Source organism: Hyperolius riggenbachi, chromosome 9 (assembly GCF_040937935.1).
Source record: "Hyperolius riggenbachi isolate aHypRig1 chromosome 9, aHypRig1.pri, whole genome shotgun sequence".
NCBI lineage: Eukaryota > Metazoa > Chordata > Amphibia > Anura > Hyperoliidae > Hyperolius > Hyperolius riggenbachi.
In genome coordinates, this window is record NC_090654.1 from 83,372,649 (window position 1) to 83,398,049 (window position 25,401).

The following is a 25,401-nucleotide window of genomic DNA, read 5'->3' on the forward strand; positions in this document are numbered from 1 at the left end:
ATTGGAAACAGGAGGGTGGAGGTCCGGTTAATTATATGGCATGTTTGTAAGCTTGGTTTAGTTATTGTACATGTCTTGGTTACAAGTCCTAAGCCACCTTTTTGTACATTTCTATGGTACAAAACAAGAACAAATTTTGCATTTCAAAATGTGTTGTTATTTTAATTTTAACATGCAGTATTCCACATGGGAAAGTACCATTTATTCACAGATAGTAGATTTACACCATGAAAAACAACATGCCATTTTTTGGGGGGTAAGAATTATTCCATGGTGACACCACTAGATGGCAGTGAAGGTTAGCAGTGGAAATTTAATGTCTGTGAGCAGCATTGAAATCAGTAGGAAAGTCAAGCTGGACTGGACAGATGTGCTTCCATCACTTACGCGCTTCTTCCGTCCTTCTCTTGTCAGAGGGAGGACTTGGCTCTCCAATGCCAATCTGGTTGATGGCGATGACTCGGAATTCATACTCGACCCATGGACTCAGCCCTACCACTGTGGCCGTGAAAGATCGCCCGTCCACCACCTCCGGCACTACAAATGACAGTATATAGATGAATGAACAAAAGGAAACTCACGCCTGGACCCATATGCAATTCACTTTTTCACCTGAGTTTTCTCCTAGGAGATACTTTTTCATCTTCTATTTAAAGCGGAATATAACCCTGCATTTCAACTTTGCTCTAAAACATTATTTACAGTATATTATATGCAATCAGCATTTTTTTTTACTAGACCAGCATTGGAAGGGTTACACACAGAGCTTTAAAGTTCCGTGGAGAGAAATGCAGACGCATCCGAAGTTTAGATAGATACATTTAAGTAAAGACAATGTAACAAGTGGTGAATGTGATTCACTCTCTCTCTCTGTGTCCGGGAGCTCCTGCACAGTCAGAGAGTGTGTCAAATTCACCACTTGTTTCATTGTGTTTACTTAAATGTAAATACTTACACTTACTTAAATGCTGGTTGCATATTATATGCTGTAAATAATGTTTTAGAGCAAAGTTGAAATGCTGCGTTATATTCTGCTTTAAAATAACTTTAAATAACTTTTTAGCAATTTGCAATGGAAAAAGTACCATAAAGTAGGTGAAAATGTACCATCAAAATTATTTTCAGTATTTGTTTGTTTGCTGGTGTTTTAAAAGGCATTTTATTTACAAGTTGTGAAAATATCACCTAAGAGAAAACTCAGGTGATAAGGTGAATTGCATATGGCCCCAGGTGTCTGAAGTCTGTTGTTCGTCTCACAAAGGTGTTTAATGTATTGCTTATCCAGTTTTGATTTATTCAAGTTCCTGACTAAATTTTCAGCATCGATTTTTAAAAACAAATGTGTAAGAACTGCACTGCCGAGACACAACTTGGGTGCAGCCGATCTATTCACTAGAGACCAAAGACATCATAGACATTACAGACTCCATTCACTAGAGAGAGAACAATGAGGCAGCACGGTGGCGTAGTGGTTAGCTCTCTCGCCTTGCAGCACTGGGTCCCTGGTTTGAATCCCAGCCAGGGCACTATCTGCAAAGAGTTTGTATGTTCTCTCCGTGTCTGCGTGGGTGTCCTCCGGGCACTCCGGTTTCCTCCCACATTCCAAAAACATACGGATAAGTTAATTGGCTCCCCCTAAAAAATTGGCCCTAGACTACAGTACTTCCACTACATAATATAGACATATGGCAATGGTAGGGATTAGATTGTGAGCTCCTTTGAGGGACAGTTAGTGACAAGATATATATATACACTGTACAGCGCTGCGTAATATGTCGGCGCTATATAAATACTAAATAATAATAATAATAATAATAATCACTGGGAATGCAGCCTATTTATACACTAGTGACTAATGACATCACTAAGAATTCCGCCTATCTATACTCTAATGATATCACTGATAATACAGCCTATCCATACACAAGTGACCAATGACATCACTGATAATGCTGCCTATAAACACACTAGTGACTAATGACATCACTGGGAATGCAGTCTATCCATACACTAGTGACTAATGACTTCACTGAGAATACCGCCTAATCCAATCACTAGAGACCAGTGACATCACTGAAAATGCAGCCTGTTCATACACTAGTGACTGATGACATCCCTGAGAATACAGCCTATCCAATCACTATTGACTAAAGACATTACTGAAAATGCAGCCTATTCAGACACTCGTGACTAATGACATCACAGGAAATGCAGCCTATTGTTACACTAATGAGTAATGAAATTGCTGAGAATGTAGCTTACCCATATACAGTATAGTACTAGTGACTAACGACATTATTGAGATTGCAACTTATCTATTCATTAGAGGCCAGTGACATTAACCCATTAGAAGCTTCAATAGAGTTATCTCGTTTGAGATAAGTGCAAGGCTTTTGACCTCAGCTGGCAGAACTTGTTGTGCTGTAAATTCTTGGAATGCTTTGATGTCTCTCTGCTAGCAGAAAATACAGAAACTGAAAGCAGAAGTCCTCTGTTACTGTTTCACACTGCCCCCTAGCGACAAGTGGCCATACATACACATTGCAGCCGTACTATTTAGTAGCAAGCAAATGTAACAAGAAATAATAAAAAAATAGTTCTAAAACAAATTGGCCTGGAGCACTTGCAAGCCTCTAAATAAATTGGCTGCTAAAGGGTTAAGTGTCTAATCTTTCCATTCTTTAGTGACCAGTGACCTCATTAAGGTTTTATTTTCATAGCTGCATTAACAAAGGCTTTCTTCTCACCTGTGCTGACTGCTTGCCAGCCCACTGAGAATGGTGTCCGGGCCTGTATGACATACATTGTGATGGGACTGTGATTGTCCACTCCTGGCATCCATGACAGCTGAGCAGTGGTGTCAGTAATCTCCTCCACAGTGAGGGCATCTGGCGGCCCAGGAGGTCCTGCAAGACACACAAGTTAGAGACCACTGAGCTCAGTCCATTGCTATAGGAGAGAATCAGTTCATTTCGGCATGCGACCCTAAGAGCTGAGCGGTGAAACTGGGCGCTGTCATAGCAGCAATGCTATGATGCGCGCCCCGCGTAGCAGTAATTCGGGGCTCTGGCGTGTGCCATACCCCTAATTACTACTCCCTCCAAGTTGCGACAACTTTTTTGTATTTAACGCCACCTCGCAGTTTAGCGGCAGCGGTGAGAGACGTCATTCGGTTCTCCCAGCGCCTAACTGAGCGGCGCCGATATAATCTGCACCCCTAAAAGAGTACATTGTCTTTCTATTAGCAGCCTGATTAGGTTATCATCTGTCTAATACATAATGTATCATAATGTGTGTTTAGTGAGTGTTCTGGAGGAATGGTTACCAATAGTGTATGGCAGAGAAGAGCAATCTCTATATATGGGTGTTCTGCACAATCTGTGGTATTACCCCAATCTGATCCTCTGCACTAGATGAGTACAGATCTGATGGCTTCCTTTTTACATTCTTTGTGTATTTATAAACGTCTGTCCATAAAGAGAACCCAGGGGGCAGATGGGACACAGAGGAATGTTCTCTGCATCTTGACATGCCTCTGTCTGTGTCCCCACACCGCCGCTCTCTGCCCCCCACACCGCCGCTCTCTGCCCCCCACACCGCCGCGCTATAGCCCCCCGTAATTAGTGACAATATTTGTCACTATCTTGGAGGTAAAACACCCGCCAGGGGCGTTCCTACAGGGTTTACAGAGCTAGACAGCTCTCTCTCCTTAGCCGCGCCCCCTGCTGCTCTCCCGCCTCCCTGCGCGCTATGAGAGACACACAGTCTCTCCTTGCAGCGTCATAACCCATAGGTCACGCAAGTGAAAGTGGGTCATTATGGCCCACAGGAGCGGCGGGTTTTTGCGACTACCTGATACGCTCAGCCCTGCGGATCAGGTAGCCTACTTTTTTTTTTAAGCTCACCTTGGGCTCTCTTTAAGGTGCCTACTAACGGTACAATTTCCAGTGAAGAGTCGTCCAAGTAATCAGATAAATACGATTGGGTTGGCAGAAAATAAACCTCCTTGATGTCCCAAATCGTCTGTGAACAATTCTACAGTTGGTAGTTTAACGAAAATATAGCTGATCGGCCAAAGGGGTTAGGATTAGACTCCCTTTCTGTTTTTTATTGCAGTTGTTGAGATTTCCCTTTGCTTCCTGTTCCAGGGCCAGTATCCATCAGGACAGGAAGTGAACAGAATCCTTTCTAGCTAATTGATAAAGTTTTGGTTTATAGAGTAGGAAATGGGTGGGAGATTCTGGCCCTCTCATCCTACGATAAGCATGAAGGTACATCTGGTGCCACCTGCTGTACACGCCATGGAACCTTGAGTCTGTGTTCCCACTCGAGCAGAGAACAGACATTTTTTGTTTGTTCTCTGCTCATTGCTAAACAGACAGTGCATTGCTCCTAATTTATGAATAGGAGCCGTTCACTCTTGTCACTCTGCAATGGATTCGTGGCAGTAAGGGGACGACACTTTTGTTCAGTCCGCGATAATCCTGGGCATGTGGATGCATTCCCCCATATAGCCTATGGGGGTAACACATCTGTCCAGGGCTCCAGCAAGACCATCAGAGTGGACATTACATTGTCTGCGCTCGCTGATCCAGCGCAAGTGGGAACTGAGCCTTGTCCCTCTCTGTTTCTTCTCATCAATCCCATCACCAGTCTGTTATATTTGCCAGTTTGGTTCCTTCCTTCCCCCATCTCCCTCCTCCTTCAGCACCAGTGCTACAGTCTCTGGTGCCATCTTTAGCCCTAATGGTCCAAGATGAGGAAGCTATATTATGGGCTTAGCATTATCCCTAAAATATCCCCCTCCTCCTTGACCCCCTGTAGACATGCATGAGCAAAGCCTCATACCCCACACCAGTCCTTACCTCGGACAATGAGATCAGCTCCAGCCGACAGCTTGTCTACACTGGTGTGGACAAGGCAGATATATTTCCCAGCATGCTTCAGCTGGATGCTCCTGATCATTAAATCACCAGCAGAGTCTTGCTGAAAGAAGAAGAGGAGATGAAAGGACAGTTAATACACAGGCTGATGCCAGGCAATGCCAGCATCGCCACACTGACACAACACAGTCCTTGAGAGGCAGCCAACATCCTGTCACCAGACCACTCTGCAATTCATCACTGCAAACCTCAGGACATTAATCAGACTGCTGATTTCTTCCTTTCTTGAGGGCCCTTTTCCACTGACCATAATTGGATCTGATTTTTGGATTGCATATGATTCACAGATCACAAAGACTTAGGCAAAATAATCGAAATGTTGGTACCCTTTTCCCCACTAAGATAATTCATTTTGTTCCACCTCAAACATAAATGTGGTGCATGATGTGGCATCTTTCCTGTGTCTATGTTTGGGTTACAGTCAAAAACAGCACAAGGAATCTGCCTAACAAACGCAGTGCTGTGCAATATTTTTGTGATTTCCGTATTTCATTTTTTCTTCTTACCAAAGTGGTGGAAAAACGCAAAGGCCATTGACCTGTTAAAACAAATGATTGCACAAAAATTGTGTTGTAACACCCGTGGTTTAAATAGAAAATTTGCATCACAGTGCATTTATTTTCAGAAAAAAAGGTGGGTATTATTTGAATGATTGTTGTGTTATTTGTTCATTATGCTTAGCACGAAAAAAAAAAAAAAATGGTTAAAAAATGGAAAGTATTTAAAATAAACGTTTCATTTTTTAACAATTCTTCTGGTAATGTTTTGTCAGCAGCAGAGACTTTACAAGTCTTTAATATCACGAGAACCAGGTCCCCAGACTTGTGAGTGTTAATCGGGCTCTCCCATTTATGGAACTATCTTATCTTTCTTTCACAGACACAGCTTGTCAGTCAAAACAGTAGACAGGTGTACATGTAATTAAGGCACTGGGAAATATGGGTAAAGGGTGAAGCTTAAAAACGGCTCACCCTGCTTCTACAAAAGTCCAGGCTGCGTTAGTTACAATTCCCCCTCCAGGCCACCATAGACTGTGGGGTAAGACGTAAACAGCTGGCAGACGATTTACGATGTTTTTATCATAATTTGGGCTCAGTAGCTTGATGGCTCCCAAATTACTGACTGAGCGGCGGTATAGTCTTAATTCACATTATGGCTTAGTGTGGTGCCTGGTGAGCCCAATTTTCCAGCGCCATTTTTGCCTGACTCGGTAGACATCACATTTTCATTAGTGATATTGAATACGTTTTACAGAACAAAAAAAAAATTACATAAAAAAATCTACAACAAAATTGTGCATATATGTATAAAACAAGAGCAAAAAAAACAAACACATTCCCATTCATGGACTATGGGTCATACGCACAAAAGTTTGCAAGGCGCTAAGGTAGCAAACATTGCACATTACAACTTTTGCATGCAACTGTCCTGATGGTAACTTTTTTAGATAACCGCATTTAAAGAAATCTTATTCAGGTAAGGGTTTTTCTTTAGTGCATACAGGTAGTCCCCGACTTACAAATGACCCGTCGATACAAACGGCATGGATTCTCTGTTTCCATGGGAACAAGTCAAAAAAAATTTCAAATTGGTCTTGTAGTTTTTCAGAAAATCGATTTTAAAAAATCAAAGAAAAAATGGGTTTTAAACTTCTATAAACAGGTAACGAGGGCAGATGTGACACAGAGGGGGACACTGGAGGCACAGGGGGGCACAGAGGAAGTACATGGGACAGAGATGGCACAATGTTCCGACATAAGAACAGATTCAGGTTAAGAAGGAACCTACAGTCCCTATCTCGTTCGTTAAAGAGAACCCGAGGTGGGTTTGAAGAATATTATCTGCATACAGAGGCTATATCTGCCTATACAGCCCAGCCTCTGTTGCTATCCCAAACTCCCCTAAGGTCCCCCTGCACTCTGCAATCCCTCATAAATCACAGCCACGCTGCTGACAAACAGCTTGTCAGAGCTGGCTGTGTTTATCTCTATAGTGTCAGTCTGCTGCTCTCCCCGCCTCCTGCAGAACTCCAGTCCCCGCCTGCATCCCTTCCCTCCCTGCTGATTGGAGGGAAGGGACGGGGGCAGGGACCTGAGCTATGCAGGAGGCGGGGGAGCAGCTGAGACTGACACTACAGATGTAAACACAGCCTCCCAGCACGGCTGTGATTTATGAGGGATTGCAGAGTGCAGGGGGACCTTAGTGGGGTTTGGGATAGCAACAGAGGCTGGGCTGTATAGGCAGATCCAGCCTCTGTATGCAGATAACATTCTTTAAACACACCTCGGGTTCTCTTTAAAGGATACCCGAACTGACATGTGACATGATAAGATAGACATGGGTATGTACAGTGCCTAGCACACAAATAACTATGCTGTGTTCCTTTTTTTAAATATCCGGTATGCAAGTGGCTGACTCAGTCCTGACAGAGTGACCCTCACTGATAAGAAATTCCAACTATAAAACACTTTCCTAGCAGAAAATGGCTTCTGGGAGCAATAAAGAGATAAAAAGGGGAATTTCTTATCAGTGAGGGTCACACTGTAGTCACTTCCTGTCTGAGTCAGGACTGAGTCAGCCAATTGCATACCTGATATTAAATTCTTTCAGACAGAGAAAGAAAAAAAAGAACACAACATAGTTATTTGTGTGCTAGGCACTGTACATACACACGTCTATCTCACCATGTCACATGTCAGTTCGGGTATCCTTTAACTGGGGACTACCTGTATACGTGGACTATGGGTCATACGCACAAAAGTTTGCTATGCATTAAGGTAGCAAACGTTGCACATGACAACTTTTGCATGCAATTGTCCTGGTGGTAATTTTTTTAGGCAACCGCATTTAAAGAACTCTTATTCAGGTAAGGGTTTTTCTTTTTTTTTTTTGCTGAACACTAAAGTAAATTAAAAGACCACTGTGGTCATGACGGACGAAAAAATTCAGTTAGTCTACTCATCGTGTATACAAAACAGGAGAGCATGAGGTGACTTGGTATCCTGTCCAACAGTGCTGCCTCCTTATTACCCATTGGTGGAGTGCTAATACTTACTCCTCCCACCCGCTCAAAGTGTTCCCCGTCCTTCTGAAAGTCGATGAGTTGTCCATTGAAGACCCAGGAGAAGGAGATGTCCAGCGAGTGGTCATGTGACACTTGGCAGGGCAGAACGATGCTCTCTCCAACTGTGACATCCATACTGGATGGGGGAACCAGAACCTGTGTGGGGTCTAACAAAATGACAAACATTCAGTGGTGCTGATTCCAGAACAAAACACCAATATGACAATACAAAAAAACACTAATCGAGTTTCTCTTGGAGTCACCATCCAACCAAAGGAGGTTAGGACACTTACTGAAAATTATAGAGCTTTGTTCTCCAGCAGACAATATACTTTTTGTTGTACTAGTTCAAAATGAACTGCAAGAAGTACTTAATAACTCCAGCCAGCATATTTTCAAAATTAAAAAACAAAAAAAACTGTCACTGACCAAAAATAGCGATTTTCCTGAAGACACAAACACACGCACACACACCATGGGCCCAAATGCAATTAACTTTTTCTCCTCAGTTTTCTCCTAAGTGATATTTTCAACATTGTCAATAAAATGCCTTTTACACCACCAGCAAGCAAGAAAATACTAAAAACAATATTGACAGTACCTTTTCACCAACTTTTTGGTACTTTTTCAGTTGCAGAGTGCTGAAAAGTTATTTTAAATAGAAGATGATACATTATCTCCTAAGAGAAAACGCAGGAGAAAAAGTTAATTGCATATGGGCCATAATGACCCATATTCAAAACACTTTTTCTCCAGAGTTTTCTCCTAGGTGATATTTTTACAACTTGATAGCACTTTTTCACCTACTTGTGGGTACTTTTTCAATTGAAGAATGGGGAAAAGTTAGTTTAAATAGAAGATGAAATGTATGGAAACAGTAAATTTGGGCGCCTGAGGCAAGTGGACAAAAAGGGCACCGCCATTCACTCCCATAATAAATATCGTTTAATGGGCGCCCAACAGGAAAAAAGGGCGCCGGAGAAAAATAACGTTTTACAAGCGGTGCCCTGAGACTTTTACTGTTTTATAACTGCTTCTCATGATTACACATTATTTTATGATTTATAATTTTTTATACATTATTTTTAAACGAAAAACAGTACAATCTTTTTTAAAACATTATTTTTAAACGAAAAACAGCACAATATTTTTTTCAAACGTTATTAATGCTTATCACAGGGGGGGTCTTAAGTTTAGGCACCACCAGGGGGGTCTTAGGGTTAGGCACCACTAGGGGGGTCTTAGGGTTAGGCACCACCAGGGGGGTCTTAGGGTAAGGCACCACCAGGGGGGTCTTAGGGTTAGGCACCACCAGGGGGGTCTTAGGGTTAGGCACCACCAGGGGGATGGTTAGGGTTAGGCACCACCAGGGGGGTCTTAGGGTTAGGCACCACCAGGGGGGTCTTAGGGTTAGGCACCACCAGGGGGGTCTTAGGGTTAGGCACTACCAGGGGAGTATAGGGGTTAGGGGTAGGTACAGGGAGGGTTCTGTATGAGAGTAGGGTTAGGTATAGCTTTAGTAAAATTCGTATTAATCTTTTATAAAACGTTATTATACATTTCACTTTTTAAACAGGGAAGATTAACGTTTTTACAATTTCCGATTTCATACACATTATTTAATGATTTATAACTTTATAAAACATTATTTTTAAACGAAATATAGCACTATTTTTTTTAAACGCTATTCATGCTTATCGTTTAAAACCCTGCGCCCTTTTTTCCCGATGCCCTTTTTTAACGTACGCGAAATGTATATCCTAGGAGATAACTCAGGTGATAAAGTTAATTGCACATGGGCCAATGTGTGCAATTTGGTACAAACAAGATGTTGCCTTACGCACATTTCACGTCTAGAAGCACCTTCATCAGAGGCAAAATTGCGCTAACTCTTCAAGCAATTCATATCCACAACAATGAGAATACAAAGAAGAAAGCCCGTTCTCTCTCTGCATTATTTTTGGCCATTTTTTTAATATCCATATAATTCAGGGTGGAGTGATACCATTTGTCAAAAATTGTGATATTTGTTATCTAAAGCATATTTTCAACAGAGAATTTAGAAGCGCCAGAGTAAAAGAGAGAAGTTTATGGGCATTCAAAAATAACAGGTATGAAAAAAAAGTTTTAAATTGTTCTTTAAAATCCTGTATTTATTAGGGCTAAGATGCCTGGAACAGCCGTTCGGACGTTACCAGTGGCTCTATATTTAGTCTGTATCTGTGCTATAAACAGGTAGATCTTGATGTACTGTTGGATAAATGCCTGCTCATGTATAACACTGTCTAAATGTGCCTATATTTGGTTTGAAGGCTGTTCAGCTGAACTGATCCCAAAAATGTAAGACATTCTTAATCTGAACACCATTGAAGTCAATGGAGAAAACGTCTAATAGTTTTTTCCGGTCTGTGGAGAACAGCTGCTGCCAAATGCACAAATATGGCAGGCACATCCCCCCAGATGTCTGAACATTTTGAAATGTATTTTAAAATGGAATATGTTGGTGCTTTATAAATGAATAATAATATAAATAAATGGAGAGGAAATGTAAACGAAGGTGGGAGATAAACTTTGTGGCATCCTTAAACCCTAAGAAGTCCAAAAAAATGAAACTGGTACTTACCTAGGGCTTCCTCCATCCCACCGTAGGCCGCAAGGTGTCCTGGCGTCCTCCTGGGTCCTCTCCTGGTCCCGCTGGTGGCTCCGTTAGCTCCAATTTTCAGGCTGAAGGGCGGCCATTTCTTCCTGAACGGGATGCCCCGCGCCATCACGCCGGCCACTACACATCATTGTGCCGGCCGGCAGTCCTGCGCATGCGCGGTTCAGAGTTAGAAAACCGGATGCGTTGGGGGACATCGCGGCTTACAGTGGGCTGGAGGAAGCCCCAGGTATGTACTAGTTTTATTTTTTGGGATTGCTCAGTGTCCCTTTAATGCTGTACACACTGTTACAGAATAATTACAAGATCAATTCTCAGAATCCTAACAGTGACACTCAGGATTAGCAGTGCAATATTTGCTCTATTCATTAGTTCAGGAAAAAAAAATTAAAACAGTTCTTTGTACACAAGTACCACTCCAAAACATTTTAAATAAATGCCACATTTAAATATTTAAAATACTTTTCTCTTCTAGTGTCAGTTAGCAAGCAGTATTAGACTTGCTATCGTATGCTCCCCCCCCCCCCCAAAAAAAAAAAAAATCTTATTAAAATGGTTGTTTTTTTTAGTAGTTGTAATTTGTAAGAAGGAGTTTTTAAAAAAACAGGAAGAAAAAATAGCCAGGTCTCTTAGTAGAGGACTAAGGGCCTTGAAGTGACTTTCCTAAAAAAATAAAGCAAGCTATAAAGCCCACATGGGGTCTTATTAGTAAAAAACTAGAAGTCCTTACATCAGGGGTGGAAGGTTCTTGATGAAAAACAGTCAAGCCTACGGATTGGTGGCAAAAGACCCTAAGAATGGTCATCCTACAACATTAACCATGCCTCACAGTAGAAGCAGACTGCTTTTTGAGAGGCCAAAAAAATTAGACAGACGTCAGGGTGGGGACATAGAGGCCTGAGATGGGGAGGGGGGGGAGGGACTGCACCTATGCTATAAACAACAGCCCTGTAGCTCTGGATGTACATTTGGTCACTAGGCAATAAAATAATGATTTGCATGGGTTTCACTAACAACTACCAAGGCAGTGGTGGTGAGCCTATGGCACGCCTGCTAGAGCTGGCACTCAGAGCACTCACTGTGGGCACACATGCTGTCTACCCAGCTAGTGGTGTAGGGATCAGACAATAAGGGGGTCCACAGCAGACCCTCTTGCTACCTATAATGAGGGGCACATCAGGCTACTTATGCTGGGTGCTTCTCTTGCTACATATACTGCTTCTGGCTACCTATGCTGGGGGCCCCTCTCTCCACCTTATACAGGGTAGGCTACCTATACTGGGGGCCCCTTTGGTAACCCATACTGGGGGGCTACCTAGGGCTTCCTAATACTGGTACTACCTCTGGTTACATAGACTGGGAGACTACGTAATATTTGGGGGTGCCTACCTATAGCACTTTGCGATCAATAAGTGGGTTTTGGGTTACATTTTGGGCACTTGGTCTCTGAAAGGGTCACCATCACTTTACTAAGTCATCCTCATTTTTTTGAGACAAAGATATTATGAGAACATAAACAGCATCTGAGTTAATGAAACAGTGCTTCACTTGCGTTCCAGTTTATTGCACAAAGCTTATTCGAGTATTATTGTAAATTATATTCTGTTGTGAAAGAAGTAGCAGGAAATCCTTATGCTCAACAATGTGATAAGGATGAGGTTTATATTCTGTGGATTGTTTCTGTAATCTGCACTAAAATGTACAACAGAGATGTCATTTACTTCCATTTCGCAAAGTTCACCGAGGGGTCAGAGAGAAGATTCTCATCAGCACTGAGAATCAGAAGAAGATCCATATGATGAAGAAGTATCCAAGCTTCTCCATTCTGAAATTTGCTTAATACATCCTGTGGGAACACGGCAAACAAATGCGTCTTTCTACAATCCCCAGAATATATTTATATAACCTTTACAGAATATGAATTCCAAGTACTTAAGAGAGTCAGGAAATCGTATTGCTCCCCTTCGAAGCTTCGAGACTTGAATGTCTTCCTGTGCTCCTACTGTTATAATTTAAGTAGGCCTCAGTTACTTGGCCTGAGTTGTATGTAAAAGGCTTGGCCGCAGTGTATGCCTTTAAAATAGATAGAGGGTTGGTGATGCAGGCAGAGGCATCTCAGGGTCTGCGTGTAGCAGAAGATACACGCAGATACTGAGAACATGTTCCTAACAGAAGGCCACCGGCCACTCTGACCTCAACAGGAACAGAAAACATTGGCTATGTTTACTAAACATTTCACATTCCTGCATCTGGGTCAAGTGCCTCATTGATTATTAATCGAGTAGGCGGGTATGATGACACCACGAGTGGGTCCACCAATAGACTGATATAGGAGGTGGCGAAGATGATGTCATATTTAACTCTTTTCTAGTCGGTATTAAAGGGGGTGCGAGCGATGGGAACTCACTTCTGCTTCTTCCCTCTGCACTAGCTCGCAAGGCCGACTGGGACCTCTAAGCATGTTATTCCTTACTGTAATCTGATATAATGTATGTTGTACATATGTAGTTTAGTGTAACGTAGTTAGGAAGAAGGTACCTGATAGACTTCAAGAGGGAGTCTAATCAAGCAGCTATAACGCAACATGGAAGTCTGCTTTGCCAGGAGATGAATGTATCTATCTGTATTCCTGTTTCCTGAATAAATAACGTAAGAAGCCTGAGAAAGTCTATATCCTGTTTGCTGTGGGGAGAGTCAAGTGATCTCACAGTCTGTGAGACGATGGTGTCGAAGCAAGGTGATAAGAACAGTTTATAACAATTGGTGCCGTGAAACCCTTCCCTGCCTAGCAAAACAGGCAGACGGAGCCGGGGGCCGAGGTAGTTTTCAAGATATTCCACAGCAGAACAAGCGGAATAGACGGACACGGACTGTGAAGCTTATCAAGCTGATACTGATAAGTGGGCGTGTGGGAGCCGAGCACACGCGGGCTGCAATTCGTGGAAACCAGCGGCGAACCGCGTGGATGTTAAACTTTGACTGGAAGTGCACATCAGTCATAGCCAAAACCGGCTCGCAGGTGACTGGAAGCTCCGAGGCCGGCTGGCAGCTGCCGCTGGAGATCAATCCGCTGAGCCAGTGTGGGTACACAGAGATGGCTCAGTAATTCCAGGGGGTCCACTCAAGGTTCGTGAAGTTGCCACAAGCTGGTCGAATTCGCAGGCTTACAAAGTCTTCTGCTCAGGCAAGTATAGCGTTTCGTTTATTTGGTTTTGTAGCAATGTTTGTGGTCTGTTATATATGTTAACAGTCTGCATGATGTGTTTTTTTCTACAGCTGTGTGTTATCTTTCTGTGTTATGCTAAAGTGTGGGCAGCGTATATAGTTTCGTTTTCTCTCTGGGCAGTTCTGGGCTGGGAGGGATGCCAGCGATGTTTGTTTTTATCTCGTGCTCTCTCACGCAGATGGTGGATAGTGGGGAGGGCAGTTAGGGGGAGGAATGGAGGGAACATAGTTGGGATAACGAGAGCAGCCCAGAATAGTGGGGATACTGGTTCAAGTCAATGCTATTAGTTCGTTAGTGCTACGTGATGCTTCTGTAATCTCAGCATGATTCAGTGTCATGGGTTTTATTGGTTTTTTTTCTGGCGGATCGCAGAGCGTAGGTTTAGTGGGAAGGGGGGCCAATACAGTGCATCATCCCACCCCCCTCTCTACAGATTGGGGGAAGCACGGTTGAGGTTTGTGTCCGCGGATATCTGTTAACAGCTGGAATGATTTGTTAAGTTTCTGTCACTCCGCATTCCAGGCAAAGGTTTATGATATGAGTAAAGGTCGGTGTAGTTGTGGAGAATTCCTTCTGTTCAGGATGTTTTGTTTCAGCCGTCATAAGATCGGAGTTCTGTGGGAAGCTTTTGAGTGCACGGGGTTGGGTGCATGTTTTTTTTTCCTCCATCTACATGTCCAAGATGATTTGCGTTTTTTCTGGGAGGAAGATAGGAAATTTCACACACTGCGGTGTCTGTTTTGCAGGTATACGAGAAAAATATATATGCTGAAATGTTTAGTGTGCATATGCCTTGTATGTTCTAACTGGTTTTTTTTCCTGATGTGTATAGGGTTAAGCGGTTGCTACGGGAGATTGATAGCAGCCATTTTGGCTGGCAGTCCAGGACTCAAAATGGCGGCAGTGGAGAGAGCCCGCCCCCGAGAGTCATGGCCCCCACACGTCATGGCAGGGGGGAGGAGGGGCTGGGGGATCCACGTCACGTCAGGCTGTGCTCGCGGCTCCGGGCAGAGCAGCTGAAAGGGAGGGGGGTAGAAATACAGAGACATTCTCCTGTGTGTCTCGGTTCTCACAGTATTTCCCCAGAGCTTTTCCCTGGGTCCATGGAAAGGAATGCCAGAATAGGAAGTGTTTCCCAGCTAGGTGCAGGGAATCACGTAGCAGTACTGATCAGAAATGGGTCTGTACTGTGTTGCTTATGGGAGTATTCCTGTGAGTGGGGCACCTTAATGGGTGGTGCAGCATGAGTTCCCAATAGGAAAGGGGGGACAGTGCATCAAGGGGGTGCCGGAGGTGGAAAAAAAGGGAGTTGACCAATCCGGGTTTCCGGTAACGTTTTTTTTCCGGTTTTGTCGTGGACAGGGCCAGAGCTTGACTGAGAGGTCTATGCTGGGCTGGGGCTGTTTTTTTGTGCGGTTTTTTTTTTTCGTCCACTGATTGGTCAAAGATGTTTTTTCCAGCTCCTATCAATTGTAGCACAAAGAACAAGGACTGACAACAGTTCATGGGGCAATTATACAGATGATAAAATTGCCGTTTACAGAGTGACAGTGTATCAGTACGCTGTTTGCCATGTGACTACCTACCAAGTGGGCATTCAGGGATCTGCATACAGGCATGTGACGCTGGTATGCTTAGCCCTGCACCCTGTGTAGTTTAAGTGTAAAGTGCTCCTTCCTACAGGGAGGCAGCCAGTTTTTGGTAGTTTAGGTGGTGGCACGGCAAACATTGATCAGAGGGTACAACACGCAGAACTTCTAGCAGAGCTGGTATCGCAATGAAGTTCTAGATAAGTTAATGCGACCATGAGTAAGTGCATTGCAGGCTCACCTGCAAAGCAGCATCAGGTGTGGCATCCGTAATCTGTGCATGCGACGGCCGCGCATGGACAGATAAGGGGGGATGTGGAGTGAGCTGCAATGGGGTGAGAGCTTCCAAAGGGGAAGCGAGCTTCCAAAGGGAGCATATTTTAAACAGGTGAGTACTGAGGATAGTACTGAGGTAGGGGGGTGAAGTTTAACTCCAATCTACCAATAAGAGTAAACAGAGTTCATGAGAACCATAAAGCAACGAGATCAATTACGATATATATTGATCAATTTAAAGTGTAAAGAGTACAAGCCGCAGGGCGAATCCCAAATCATTAATAAGAATTGATTTGTTTGTATTTCGATTTCAGGTGTTTGGCAATATGGAATTGAGACAGCTGCAGTGCTGGCAGCAAAGATGGAGATGTCAGTCGGATACGCGAAAGGTTCCAGATGCCAATCTAAGCTTGGAGAACAGCGAGATTCCTGAGATTGGAAAGAGACTAAAACACGAGATTCCTGAGAGTGGAAAGAGACTAAAACACGAGATTCCTGAAATGGGAAAGAGACTAAAAACCGAGGTTCCTGAGATCGGAAAACGTCTAAAAAAACTGTCTGAGCAAAGCATAGTGCAAATTGCCAATGTTTTTCTTTCCCAGGGTGGTGCTTTTATAATGAAGTGTACCATGCTGATGGTGATCCTAGGTTGCCATTCCGTCCTAGGAGAACGAAGAGAGGACATTCTCATGTATAATAAGGGGTTAATGAGAATGCAAGGCCCAAGCATGTTAATGTTGGGTGACAAAGGTACTGATCCTTTCACACCTCCCTCCGCTTGGCACAGATGGACCATGCAGGGACGGAGGAAAAGAGCACTTGTGCCAGGAGAAAGCAAATTTCATGGCACAATGTGGGTGAAAGGTCTGAAGGGTCAAGTGTGCGGGCAGTGGGAATTTAATGGCAGTGTAAATCTGCTATTGAATGCCACACTCCCAGAATCAATGCACCGATCCAAAGGTTTGTTAAAAGGTACATTGCAGTATAATGGGTACATGCAAAAGGTGGAGTGTGTGATTCAGGGGTACCTTGTCTTGGTTATGCAGAGTGAGATGGTTCCAGATTGGAGAGGAACGAACAGGAGGCGTCAATTCTCTTACCAGAGAGACGCAGGGGACAACATCACACTCTGGAGCTACCAACAGAGAGTGCCTCTGAAACAACTATACACACGTAAAGGCTGGAAAGCCAAGGGTGGGAGGTTCTCGAAACAAGAAGTAAAAATCGAGATCAAGCCACATTTCCAGGTGACAAAGAGGGTGGGGAGAGCGGTCCCGGGGGAGGGAAAGCCCACACAGGGAACCCCATCCACACTACACGGGTCACAACAGGGGACGATATTACACAGTCCATATGCAGCAGCTTATCCTCATGATAGTTGGGTAAGTGAAGAGGTACTCTTAATTGAAAGATTGCAGAGAGTACAGTCTTCCCGACCTCAGGTACATAGTGTGCCTCAGGACATAAGGGGGGAAGAGGTCCAATCAGGACAGCTGGGGACATATTGTGTCAGCGAAAGATTGGACAAGGGGAGGTATATTAATTTTTCTGGAGAAGGATCTTTTGCATGGCAGCTTCGAGATGTTTGGGTGAACAAATGGAAACGGTGCAACATTCCTTTAGGCACCGCCACTTCCTTAGTTCCCACCTCAACCCGTGTCTTACACCAGGACCTGAGAGGTCAACCTTTTTTGGTGCTAGACAGGGAGGTGAAACAAGTAGAGTTGTCCTCATGTGGGCAATTCTTGCAGAAGTACCTGCGTTGGCTGGGGCAAGTCAAATTTAGTGAAGATGCCTGCAGGCTCAATAACGCAGAGTGCGAGGCTACCATTCAAAAGATCCACCCTGAAGCCCAACCGATAGTTCCGGTGGCGGAAGGAAAGGTTTGGTTTTTTAACATAAGGTCTAATGATACATTCAAGGTATATTCTCATAATTGTTCCGATAAGGGGGAGTTTCCAAGGGGAACATATTGTGTGAGTGGAGATCCCATATTTATCCTGTCATCCAGGTTTGATGACGTTGTTTCTCAAATTGTTAAGAGAACTCTAAAGGTCAAAGTTTCACGGGTAGTTCCCGTCCTGAAAGAGAACACGACATGGGACAAAGGGGAACAGGGTTTGATCCAAGACGGCCACATGTTGTTACAAAGGTTAAACAAACAGTACACTAAGTTAGAGGTAAGATTTCACCATGATACAGGTGATCTTAACGAGGTAGAACACAAACATGAGCAGGTGAGTTCCAGTCTGCCCTGGTGGACAAAGGTTCCGGTGATGTTCCAGGGACACTCGGACGGGGCATCTGCAGTTCCAAAGTTCTTTCTGCACCCACTGGTCGTCTGGATGGGGATGACAACTTTAGGCATCGTTATCCAGGTGAGGTTGCGGGTTAAAATTACGTAAAATAAATTAACCGGTCCAGAGATTGGTGCCTCATAAACAATCTCCGGAACCAATAGTTTAAATTAAGGGATATACAGGGTTACGGGTATAGGTTTAGTAGTACCTAGGAGCTGATTGTATAAAGGCGCTCTTTTAGAAGGCACCTGGCACTGCTCCGTTTTGTAACAACCAAACGAGTTTCACTTTTCTGTGGTCATGCAAGTTGTGAGTGATACGCAAGTGACGCAAATGCTGAGCATGTGGTATTGAGGGACTTAGAAGTAGGGCTTCCCCAGAGAGCCTGGTTACAGGAAGACCAAGAGGTCTTGCTCTCTCTCTTCCAGGTGTAACCGCCTAGAGCAGAGAAGTTGTGTGAGCACGAACATCGAAAAGTGAAACATACAAGAAAGAAACCAGGTACTGGTAGGTTCAGACGCTGGGATCTGCGGGTCAAGCCGTTTTAGGGGGGATTGTTATAATTTAAGTAGGCCTCAGTTACTTGGCCTGAGTTGTATGTAAAAGGCTTGACCGCAGTGTATGCCTTTAAAATAGATAGAGGGTTGGTGATGCAGGCAGAGGCATCTCAGGGTCTGCGTGTAGCAGAAGATACACGCAGATACTGAGAACATGTTCCTAACAGAAGGCCACCGGCCACTCTGACCTCAACAGGAACAGAAAACATTGGCTATGTTTACTAAACATTTCACATTCCTGCATCTGGGTCAAGTGCCTCATTGATTATTAATCGAGTAGGCGGGTATGATGACACCACGAGTGGGTCCACCAATAGACTGATATAGGAGGTGGCGAAGATGATGTCATATTTAACTCTTTCCTAGTCGGTATTAAAGGGGGTGCGAGCGATGGGAACTCACTTCTGCTTCTTCCCTCTGCACTAGCTCGCAAGGCCGACTGGGACCTCTAAGCATGTTATTCCTTACTGTAATCTGATATAATGTATGTTGTACATATGTAGTTTAGTGTAACGTAGTTAGGAAGAAGGTACCTGATAGACTTCAAGAGGGAGTCTAATCAAGCAGCTATAACGCAACATGGAAGTCTGCTTTGCCAGGAGATGAATGTATCTATCTGTATTCCTGTTTCCTGAATAAATAACGTAAGAAGCCTGAGAAAGTCTATATCCTGTTTGCTGTGGGGAGAGTCAAGTGATCTCACAGTCTGTGAGACGATGGTGTCGAAGCAAGGTGATAAGAACAGTTTATAACACCTACCTTTCACCACCAATGTGCCTGTGCTGCTGGCTGTGCCAAAATGGTTGCTGGCGGTGCAGGTGTAGCTTCCGGCATCAGCTTTGGTCAGGTTGGAAATTTTCAGACTGCCGTCATCTAAGACAGAAAGCCTGCAATATGAAGAGGAGGAAGCTGTTATAGGCAATCATTTATTGGTCATATGCCGGTAGGAAGAGAGAGAAATAAAAAATTAGAAATTCTGCAATATGCAGAGGAAGAAGCTGTTCTCATTTATTGGTCGTATGCCGGCAGAAAGAGAGAGAAATGCACAAATGAGAAATTCTGCAATATGGAGAGGAGGAGGCGGTTATGTGCAGTCATTTATTAGTCATAGGCTGTTAGGAGAGACGGGGAGAGAGATGCATAAACCGCTGGAGGAGAAACAAGGAGAGAAACATCAAAGAAGGCAGGAGGCATAGAAAGAGATAGGAAAAAGAGAGAATGAAAGAAGAAACCGAGAGGGCGTGAGCAGGGGTGTAACTACGAATCATGGACCCCCCGAAAATCTTTGCTGGGTCCTCCTTAATGTTTTCAACCATTCCCTTGCCTCCCTTTGGTGGCCCTCAAAGTGTGGTTATCAGAATCTGTTTCAAGCTTCAATCTTGGTTTGTCTTTAAAGGTGGCCCCACACCACACCGTACAATAAAATTATATGATTTTACAGCAATTCTATAAAAAAGATTGTTGTCTTGAAAAATCTAAAGCTTTTTTTTTTTCCCAAGAGAAATTCGATCGGATTTCAATATTTTTCCTATAAAGGTCGTTTGAGACTGGTGGCTTTTACTGATCAATTTTTATAGAAATTGAATGGTGTAGAGTAGATTGTAAATGTATTAATGTATAGATCCAAGCAATTTTTTTTAGAGTTTTCAATCCATTTTCCCCATAATTGGGGAAAAATTTAACACACTTATGTGGCACATTGGTCAGATTTTTGAAACGTTACAATCAATCAGAAAAGTTTTGTAACTGGGGTTTGGCACATACTGATTAGTGAGCAGCCATAGTGGGCAGCAGTGTGGTGTAGTGGTTAGCTCTCTTTCCTTGCAGCACTGGGTCCCTGGTTTGATTCCCAACAAGGGCACTATCTGCATGAAGTTTGTATGTTCTCCCTGTAGCTGTGTGGGTTTCCTCCCACATCACAACAGGGCTGGTTCTAGACTTTTTGCTGCCTGAGGCCCCCCCATGATTTGGAAAGATCACACAGCACCCAGCAATTTACTCTGCTTTATGAAATGTTCTCACATGACATGCTGCAGCTAAAACAAAGTAGGACACTGGCTGGCTGTGAGTCTGAGACTCCTAAGCTAGGACAGCAGTGCCACCTCCTCCCTTCTGCTGTGCAAATGACACACTGCTCTCCTGCCTCCCCCTCCTCACTCACTGTCAGACTCCTCACACAGCACAACAAGCTGCTTTTACCCACTGATGACCTCTTCACCTTGCTCGTTCTCCTCTCGATACTCCTCCTACTCTGACTGCATGCTGTAAGTGTAAACACACTGTACAAACATGCCGCCCCTGTAATCTCTGTGCCTGGTGCTAATTTTTTAACCTTGCATCCCAAAAACATATAGATAAGTTAATTGGCTTTCTATTAAAAAATTGGCCCTAGACTACTGCACATTACATACACAAGACATATGACAAGTGACAAGACAATATACTCTGTATAGCACTGCGGAAGATGTTGGCACTATATAAATAATAATAGTATAAGAATGTCTTGTGCCTATAGGCTCAGATATGTGAATACAGCTATGCCTACGCATTTCTTAGACCGGCCAGTACAACTCATTTTGAATTTGAAATTAAGAGACAGAGGGAAAGAAAAAGATAGAAAGAGAGAGAACACATTATCAGTTTGGCAAGCACCTTCAGGAAATACATTTGAAAATAAAATAACTAAAAGTGTGTCTTCAGGGATAGAGATAGCTGCACACTCCAATAACAGATATCAGTGCGCATTCTTAGCCGGGCAAAATTCCGGATTTTATCAGATGTATTATGCTGCTGCTAAATCTTGTCTCATTTAAAAACCACTCTGTGGCTTAATCATGTCAATTCTTTCCTAGTAATAATGTTAAATCTTGTGTTTGCCGCTGCTAATACACAGTGCTTGTCAGGCTAGGATTACTCCATTTCTTTCTTATCTCGGAACACCATCCCATCTCTCGTATCTATTTCTGCCTCTGCTTTTGCTCCGCCTCTTCTGGAACAGTTACTGGTTTAGCTAAAATAACAGATGTAGGTTAGGAAAGCTTTAACGCATTTACAAGGCTCAAGGGACAGGTAAACTCCTAAGGATACATAATGCACACGTAAGGTTCACAGTTTTTAAGCAGTTCTCTCACCGTTTAAAAGAGAAACTGTAACCTCAGATTGAACTTCATCCCAATCAGTAGCTGATACCCCGTTTCCCAGGAGAAATCTTTAGCTTTTCTTAAATAGATCATCAGGGTTGTCTGTGTGGCTGATATTGTGATGAAACCCCTCCCACTGTGTGATGTTATGACCATAGTCATGACAGTTTGCTGTCTTTGAACCTCTTGCACTGTGGGAAGTAACAGCTTTTTCCAACTGCCAAGCAAGCAATATCTCCCTCTGTGCATAGATCTCTCAGTAAATGAACATTCCATACAGATCACTTGGCAGGACTAAAGATGTCACCACCAGTGATACATTCCAGAATGTAAATCAGGGAGGAGGAAAGATTTTACAATGGGCAAACACTGACTAAATAGTCTATAAATTAATGTTGTTAAAAAAAAAGCAATTTTATTAATTCTTATTTTCACTACAGTTCCTCATTAAGTTCATGATATGTGGACTTTTGGTGGACGGTTGGGGCCTGAGAATCTTGCAGGTGTCCCCCGAGGTCTACTGAGGATGCTTAGTGGTCCAGCCTGCCTTAATCGCAACCGCAGAAGCTGCTCTGCTGCGAAGTTGTCCCTCCCTCAGGAAACAGAGGAGTTGTCCCTCCCTCAGAAGATTAGGGTAATCATAAAGGAAGGTTGCAAAAGGGTCAACTAGCCAGTGAAGGCAGGTGGAGATCTATAACCCTGACTCCACTAGGGTGTTTAGCTGGAACTGGATATGGTCACACTCTTGTGGAAAACACAAAGGTCCTATCGGTGGCAGACCCACTAGATACCAACGTATATCCCTCCAATCGGAGAGTGAAAAGCACAAAGGGGTTATAAGGTGCGCAGAAGTAGATACAACTAGCCTACGGTAACTACCTCAATAATGACAAGTTCAGATAATTATGAATTTTAATACGCACAGGCAACGCGCTCCTTACTTGACTCTGATACACTCTTGGCAATGTATTTGGCCGGAGGAAGTGTGGGGAAACACGAAACGTGTTGCCTGTGGTTATTGAAATTCATATTTATATGACCTTGTCATAATTGAGGTAAGCCACCTCTATTTTAGTTGTTTTTAACCTAGTTTTATCTACTTCTGGGTGGCTGTTAACCCCTTTAAAGTCATACACCAATCATTTTTCCTATGACCCTTCCAAATAATACATCTATATATCAATTTTCTCCTGTGATACGGCTAATATTCTTTGCTGAATTCATCTTGATGCATTTATTACACTAGTATTCATTGGTCAAATTGTAAGTAGAGATGGTCAATGAGATGCCAATAATTTAGAGTTAACCTCTTAAGGACCACAGGCTTTACCCCCCCAGTGACCAGGCTATTTTCACAAATTAGGCCACTGCAGCATTAAGGGTTCGCTGCAGGGCCTTACAACTCAGCACACAAGTGATTCCCTCCCTCTTTTTCTGCCCACCAACAGAGCTTTCTGTTGGTGGGGTCTAATCCCCACCGTCATGTTTTAGTTATTTATTTATCTTTATTTTTTTTAAATACATCTCACAATTTTATTTTATTTTTTAATTTTTTTTTAATTTTTGTAGAAACCCCACCCTCCCTCCCCTGTCAGCCAATCACAGAGATCAGCTGCCATAGGCATGAGCTTATGACAGCCGATCGCCTTCCTGTCTCCCAGGGGGACAGCCATGTCACATGGCTGTCCCCAGTACAACACTGCCGTAGATTGCAGCGCTGTACAGTGTAAATAAACAGCGTCTAACAGTCTCCTAGCGGCAATCGCTGTTGGGAGACTGATGACGGAGCATCGGTTCACGCGATCTCCTGCAAAACCCCACTCCAGGACTTCACGCCAATTGCCGTTGAGCGGTCGTTAAATGGTTAATGCTGGATTCAGAAAATTGTAAATGCAAATGTATGCTGCTTGAAAGTGGACCAATGGAATTACACCTTAGCAGGACTGGACTGGTGCATTTTCAAGCTGCAAATATTTGCATACAAAATTTGCTTAATCCTGAATTATGGTATGCAAATTATTTTAAGTCTAACATAATGAGATAACTTCCTGTTTGTGGTAATAATCAGCCTCTATTTGCAGTTTGGAACCACATCGCATGTAAAGGAGAGTTTGTTGCCAAAACTCACACAGCATGTTTCCCGAAAAGTAGAGATGGGACGAAACCCAAATTTCCTGGTATCCGAATCCAAAAAGATTTTCGAAACTTTTGAATCTAACAAATCCTGTACATAAGAATTGTGTGATCCGCATAAAAATAGTAGTTTGACTTAGAATATGCTATTCTAAGTCTAACTACTATTCTTACACATATCACACAATTCTTATGTACAGTATTCCTTAGATTCGAGATTCGAAAGATTCAAGAAAATCGAGAATCTTGTTGGATTCCAGGAAATTTGGCATTTGTCCCATGTCTACCAAAAAGCAACAGAATTCTATTTCCACTCTCTCGTGTGTTTTTGATGCTCTATAATCCATTTAAAGGAACGCTAAAGTCTCCTAAAATACAGTTTTTTATTGCAAAAATCTGTTCAACATTATTGCCCTAACTAAAACGCTGCATCCCCGCGGCTGAAATCTAACTAAATCCCCCCAAACTCCCCTCGCGGATTTTGCTACCCTGCGCTTCCGTGGGAGGCAGAGCTTTCAGCTGCAGCTCTGCCTCCATGCGCGTCTATCAGCGAGTATCTCCGAGGCCCTCTCAGTGAAGGAAGACTGAGAGGGGCGGGCGGAGGTACGCACTGATAGATGCGTGTAGAGGCAGAGCTGCAGCGGAAAGCTCTGCCTCTCACAAAAGCACACCCCGCGGTGTGCCCCGGGAAGTTTGGGGGGTTTTAGTTAGATTTCAGCCGCGGGGATGCAGCATTTTAATTAGGGCAATAATGTTGAACAGCTTTTTGCAATAAAAAACTGTATTTTAAGAGACTTCGGAGTCTCTTTAAAAAGCAGACAGTTACATAGTAGTTTTCCATTGCACGTATTTATAAGTAAATTTCATGTTTTCTTTGGAGCGTTATGTTTTATGGCAAACAGTCTTTCATGATTATGTTTCTTTTTTTTTTTTTTTGGTTGTTTTCCGCTTCAAATGCCTGCTGCGTAGGCAGCAAATTATTTTCAGCAATTTCCCGTTCAGCGTTCTCGGCTATTAGTAGAGTTGATAGACAAAATTACGAAGCGGCCTCAAAAATAGAATGGGTGATGTATCAGGAAATATTTAGAGCTGGCTTCCATCTCTAGAAAGTCAGGAACACCAAAGAGATGACGGCAACAGTTCATTAAAAATGTAAAGCATTGAGAAAAAAACTCTGAACAGCTTCATTAATTAATGCTTGGGTTTGAACAGGAGAGCAGCCTGCTTGAAAGGCTTAGCATCAAAATATTAAAAAATGTATCCGGGTTACGGAGAATTGATTGCATGGACTACATTCAGAGAGCATCTGGGGTAAAGCAGATGGTCATTTTCAAGTAACAGATGGTGGGGAAAAGTTACAAATTGCGTAGAGCTACGCAAAATACTGATAAAGTTAAATCGAGAGTCGAGACCTGTGAGGTGAATACTGCCACTCTATGGGAATTAAAGGTACTTAAGACAGAAGTTCCTTAAGACATTGTAAGCCCAAGACTATTCAAAATGGAGATCAGGGC

The 25,401-nt window shown here is 43.2% G+C and overlaps 1 protein-coding gene across 9 annotated transcripts in view; it reads right to left on the minus strand.

Annotated features, from left to right (window-relative positions):
• Positions 1-25,401, minus strand: part of LOC137532531 (contactin-4-like) — a 434,987-nt gene that overhangs the window by 19,885 nt on the left and 389,701 nt on the right. For all 9 annotated transcript variants that reach the window (XM_068253129.1, XM_068253131.1, XM_068253134.1 and 6 more), the window contains 5 exons: positions 19,374-19,501; positions 7,999-8,174; positions 4,866-4,986; positions 2,748-2,906; positions 388-537 (listed from right to left, as the gene is read on the minus strand). In XM_068253129.1, coding sequence (XP_068109230.1) covers positions 388-537; positions 2,748-2,906; positions 4,866-4,986; positions 7,999-8,174; positions 19,374-19,501 — 734 coding nt within the window. The remainder of the gene's footprint in view (positions 1-387; positions 538-2,747; positions 2,907-4,865; positions 4,987-7,998; positions 8,175-19,373; positions 19,502-25,401) is intronic.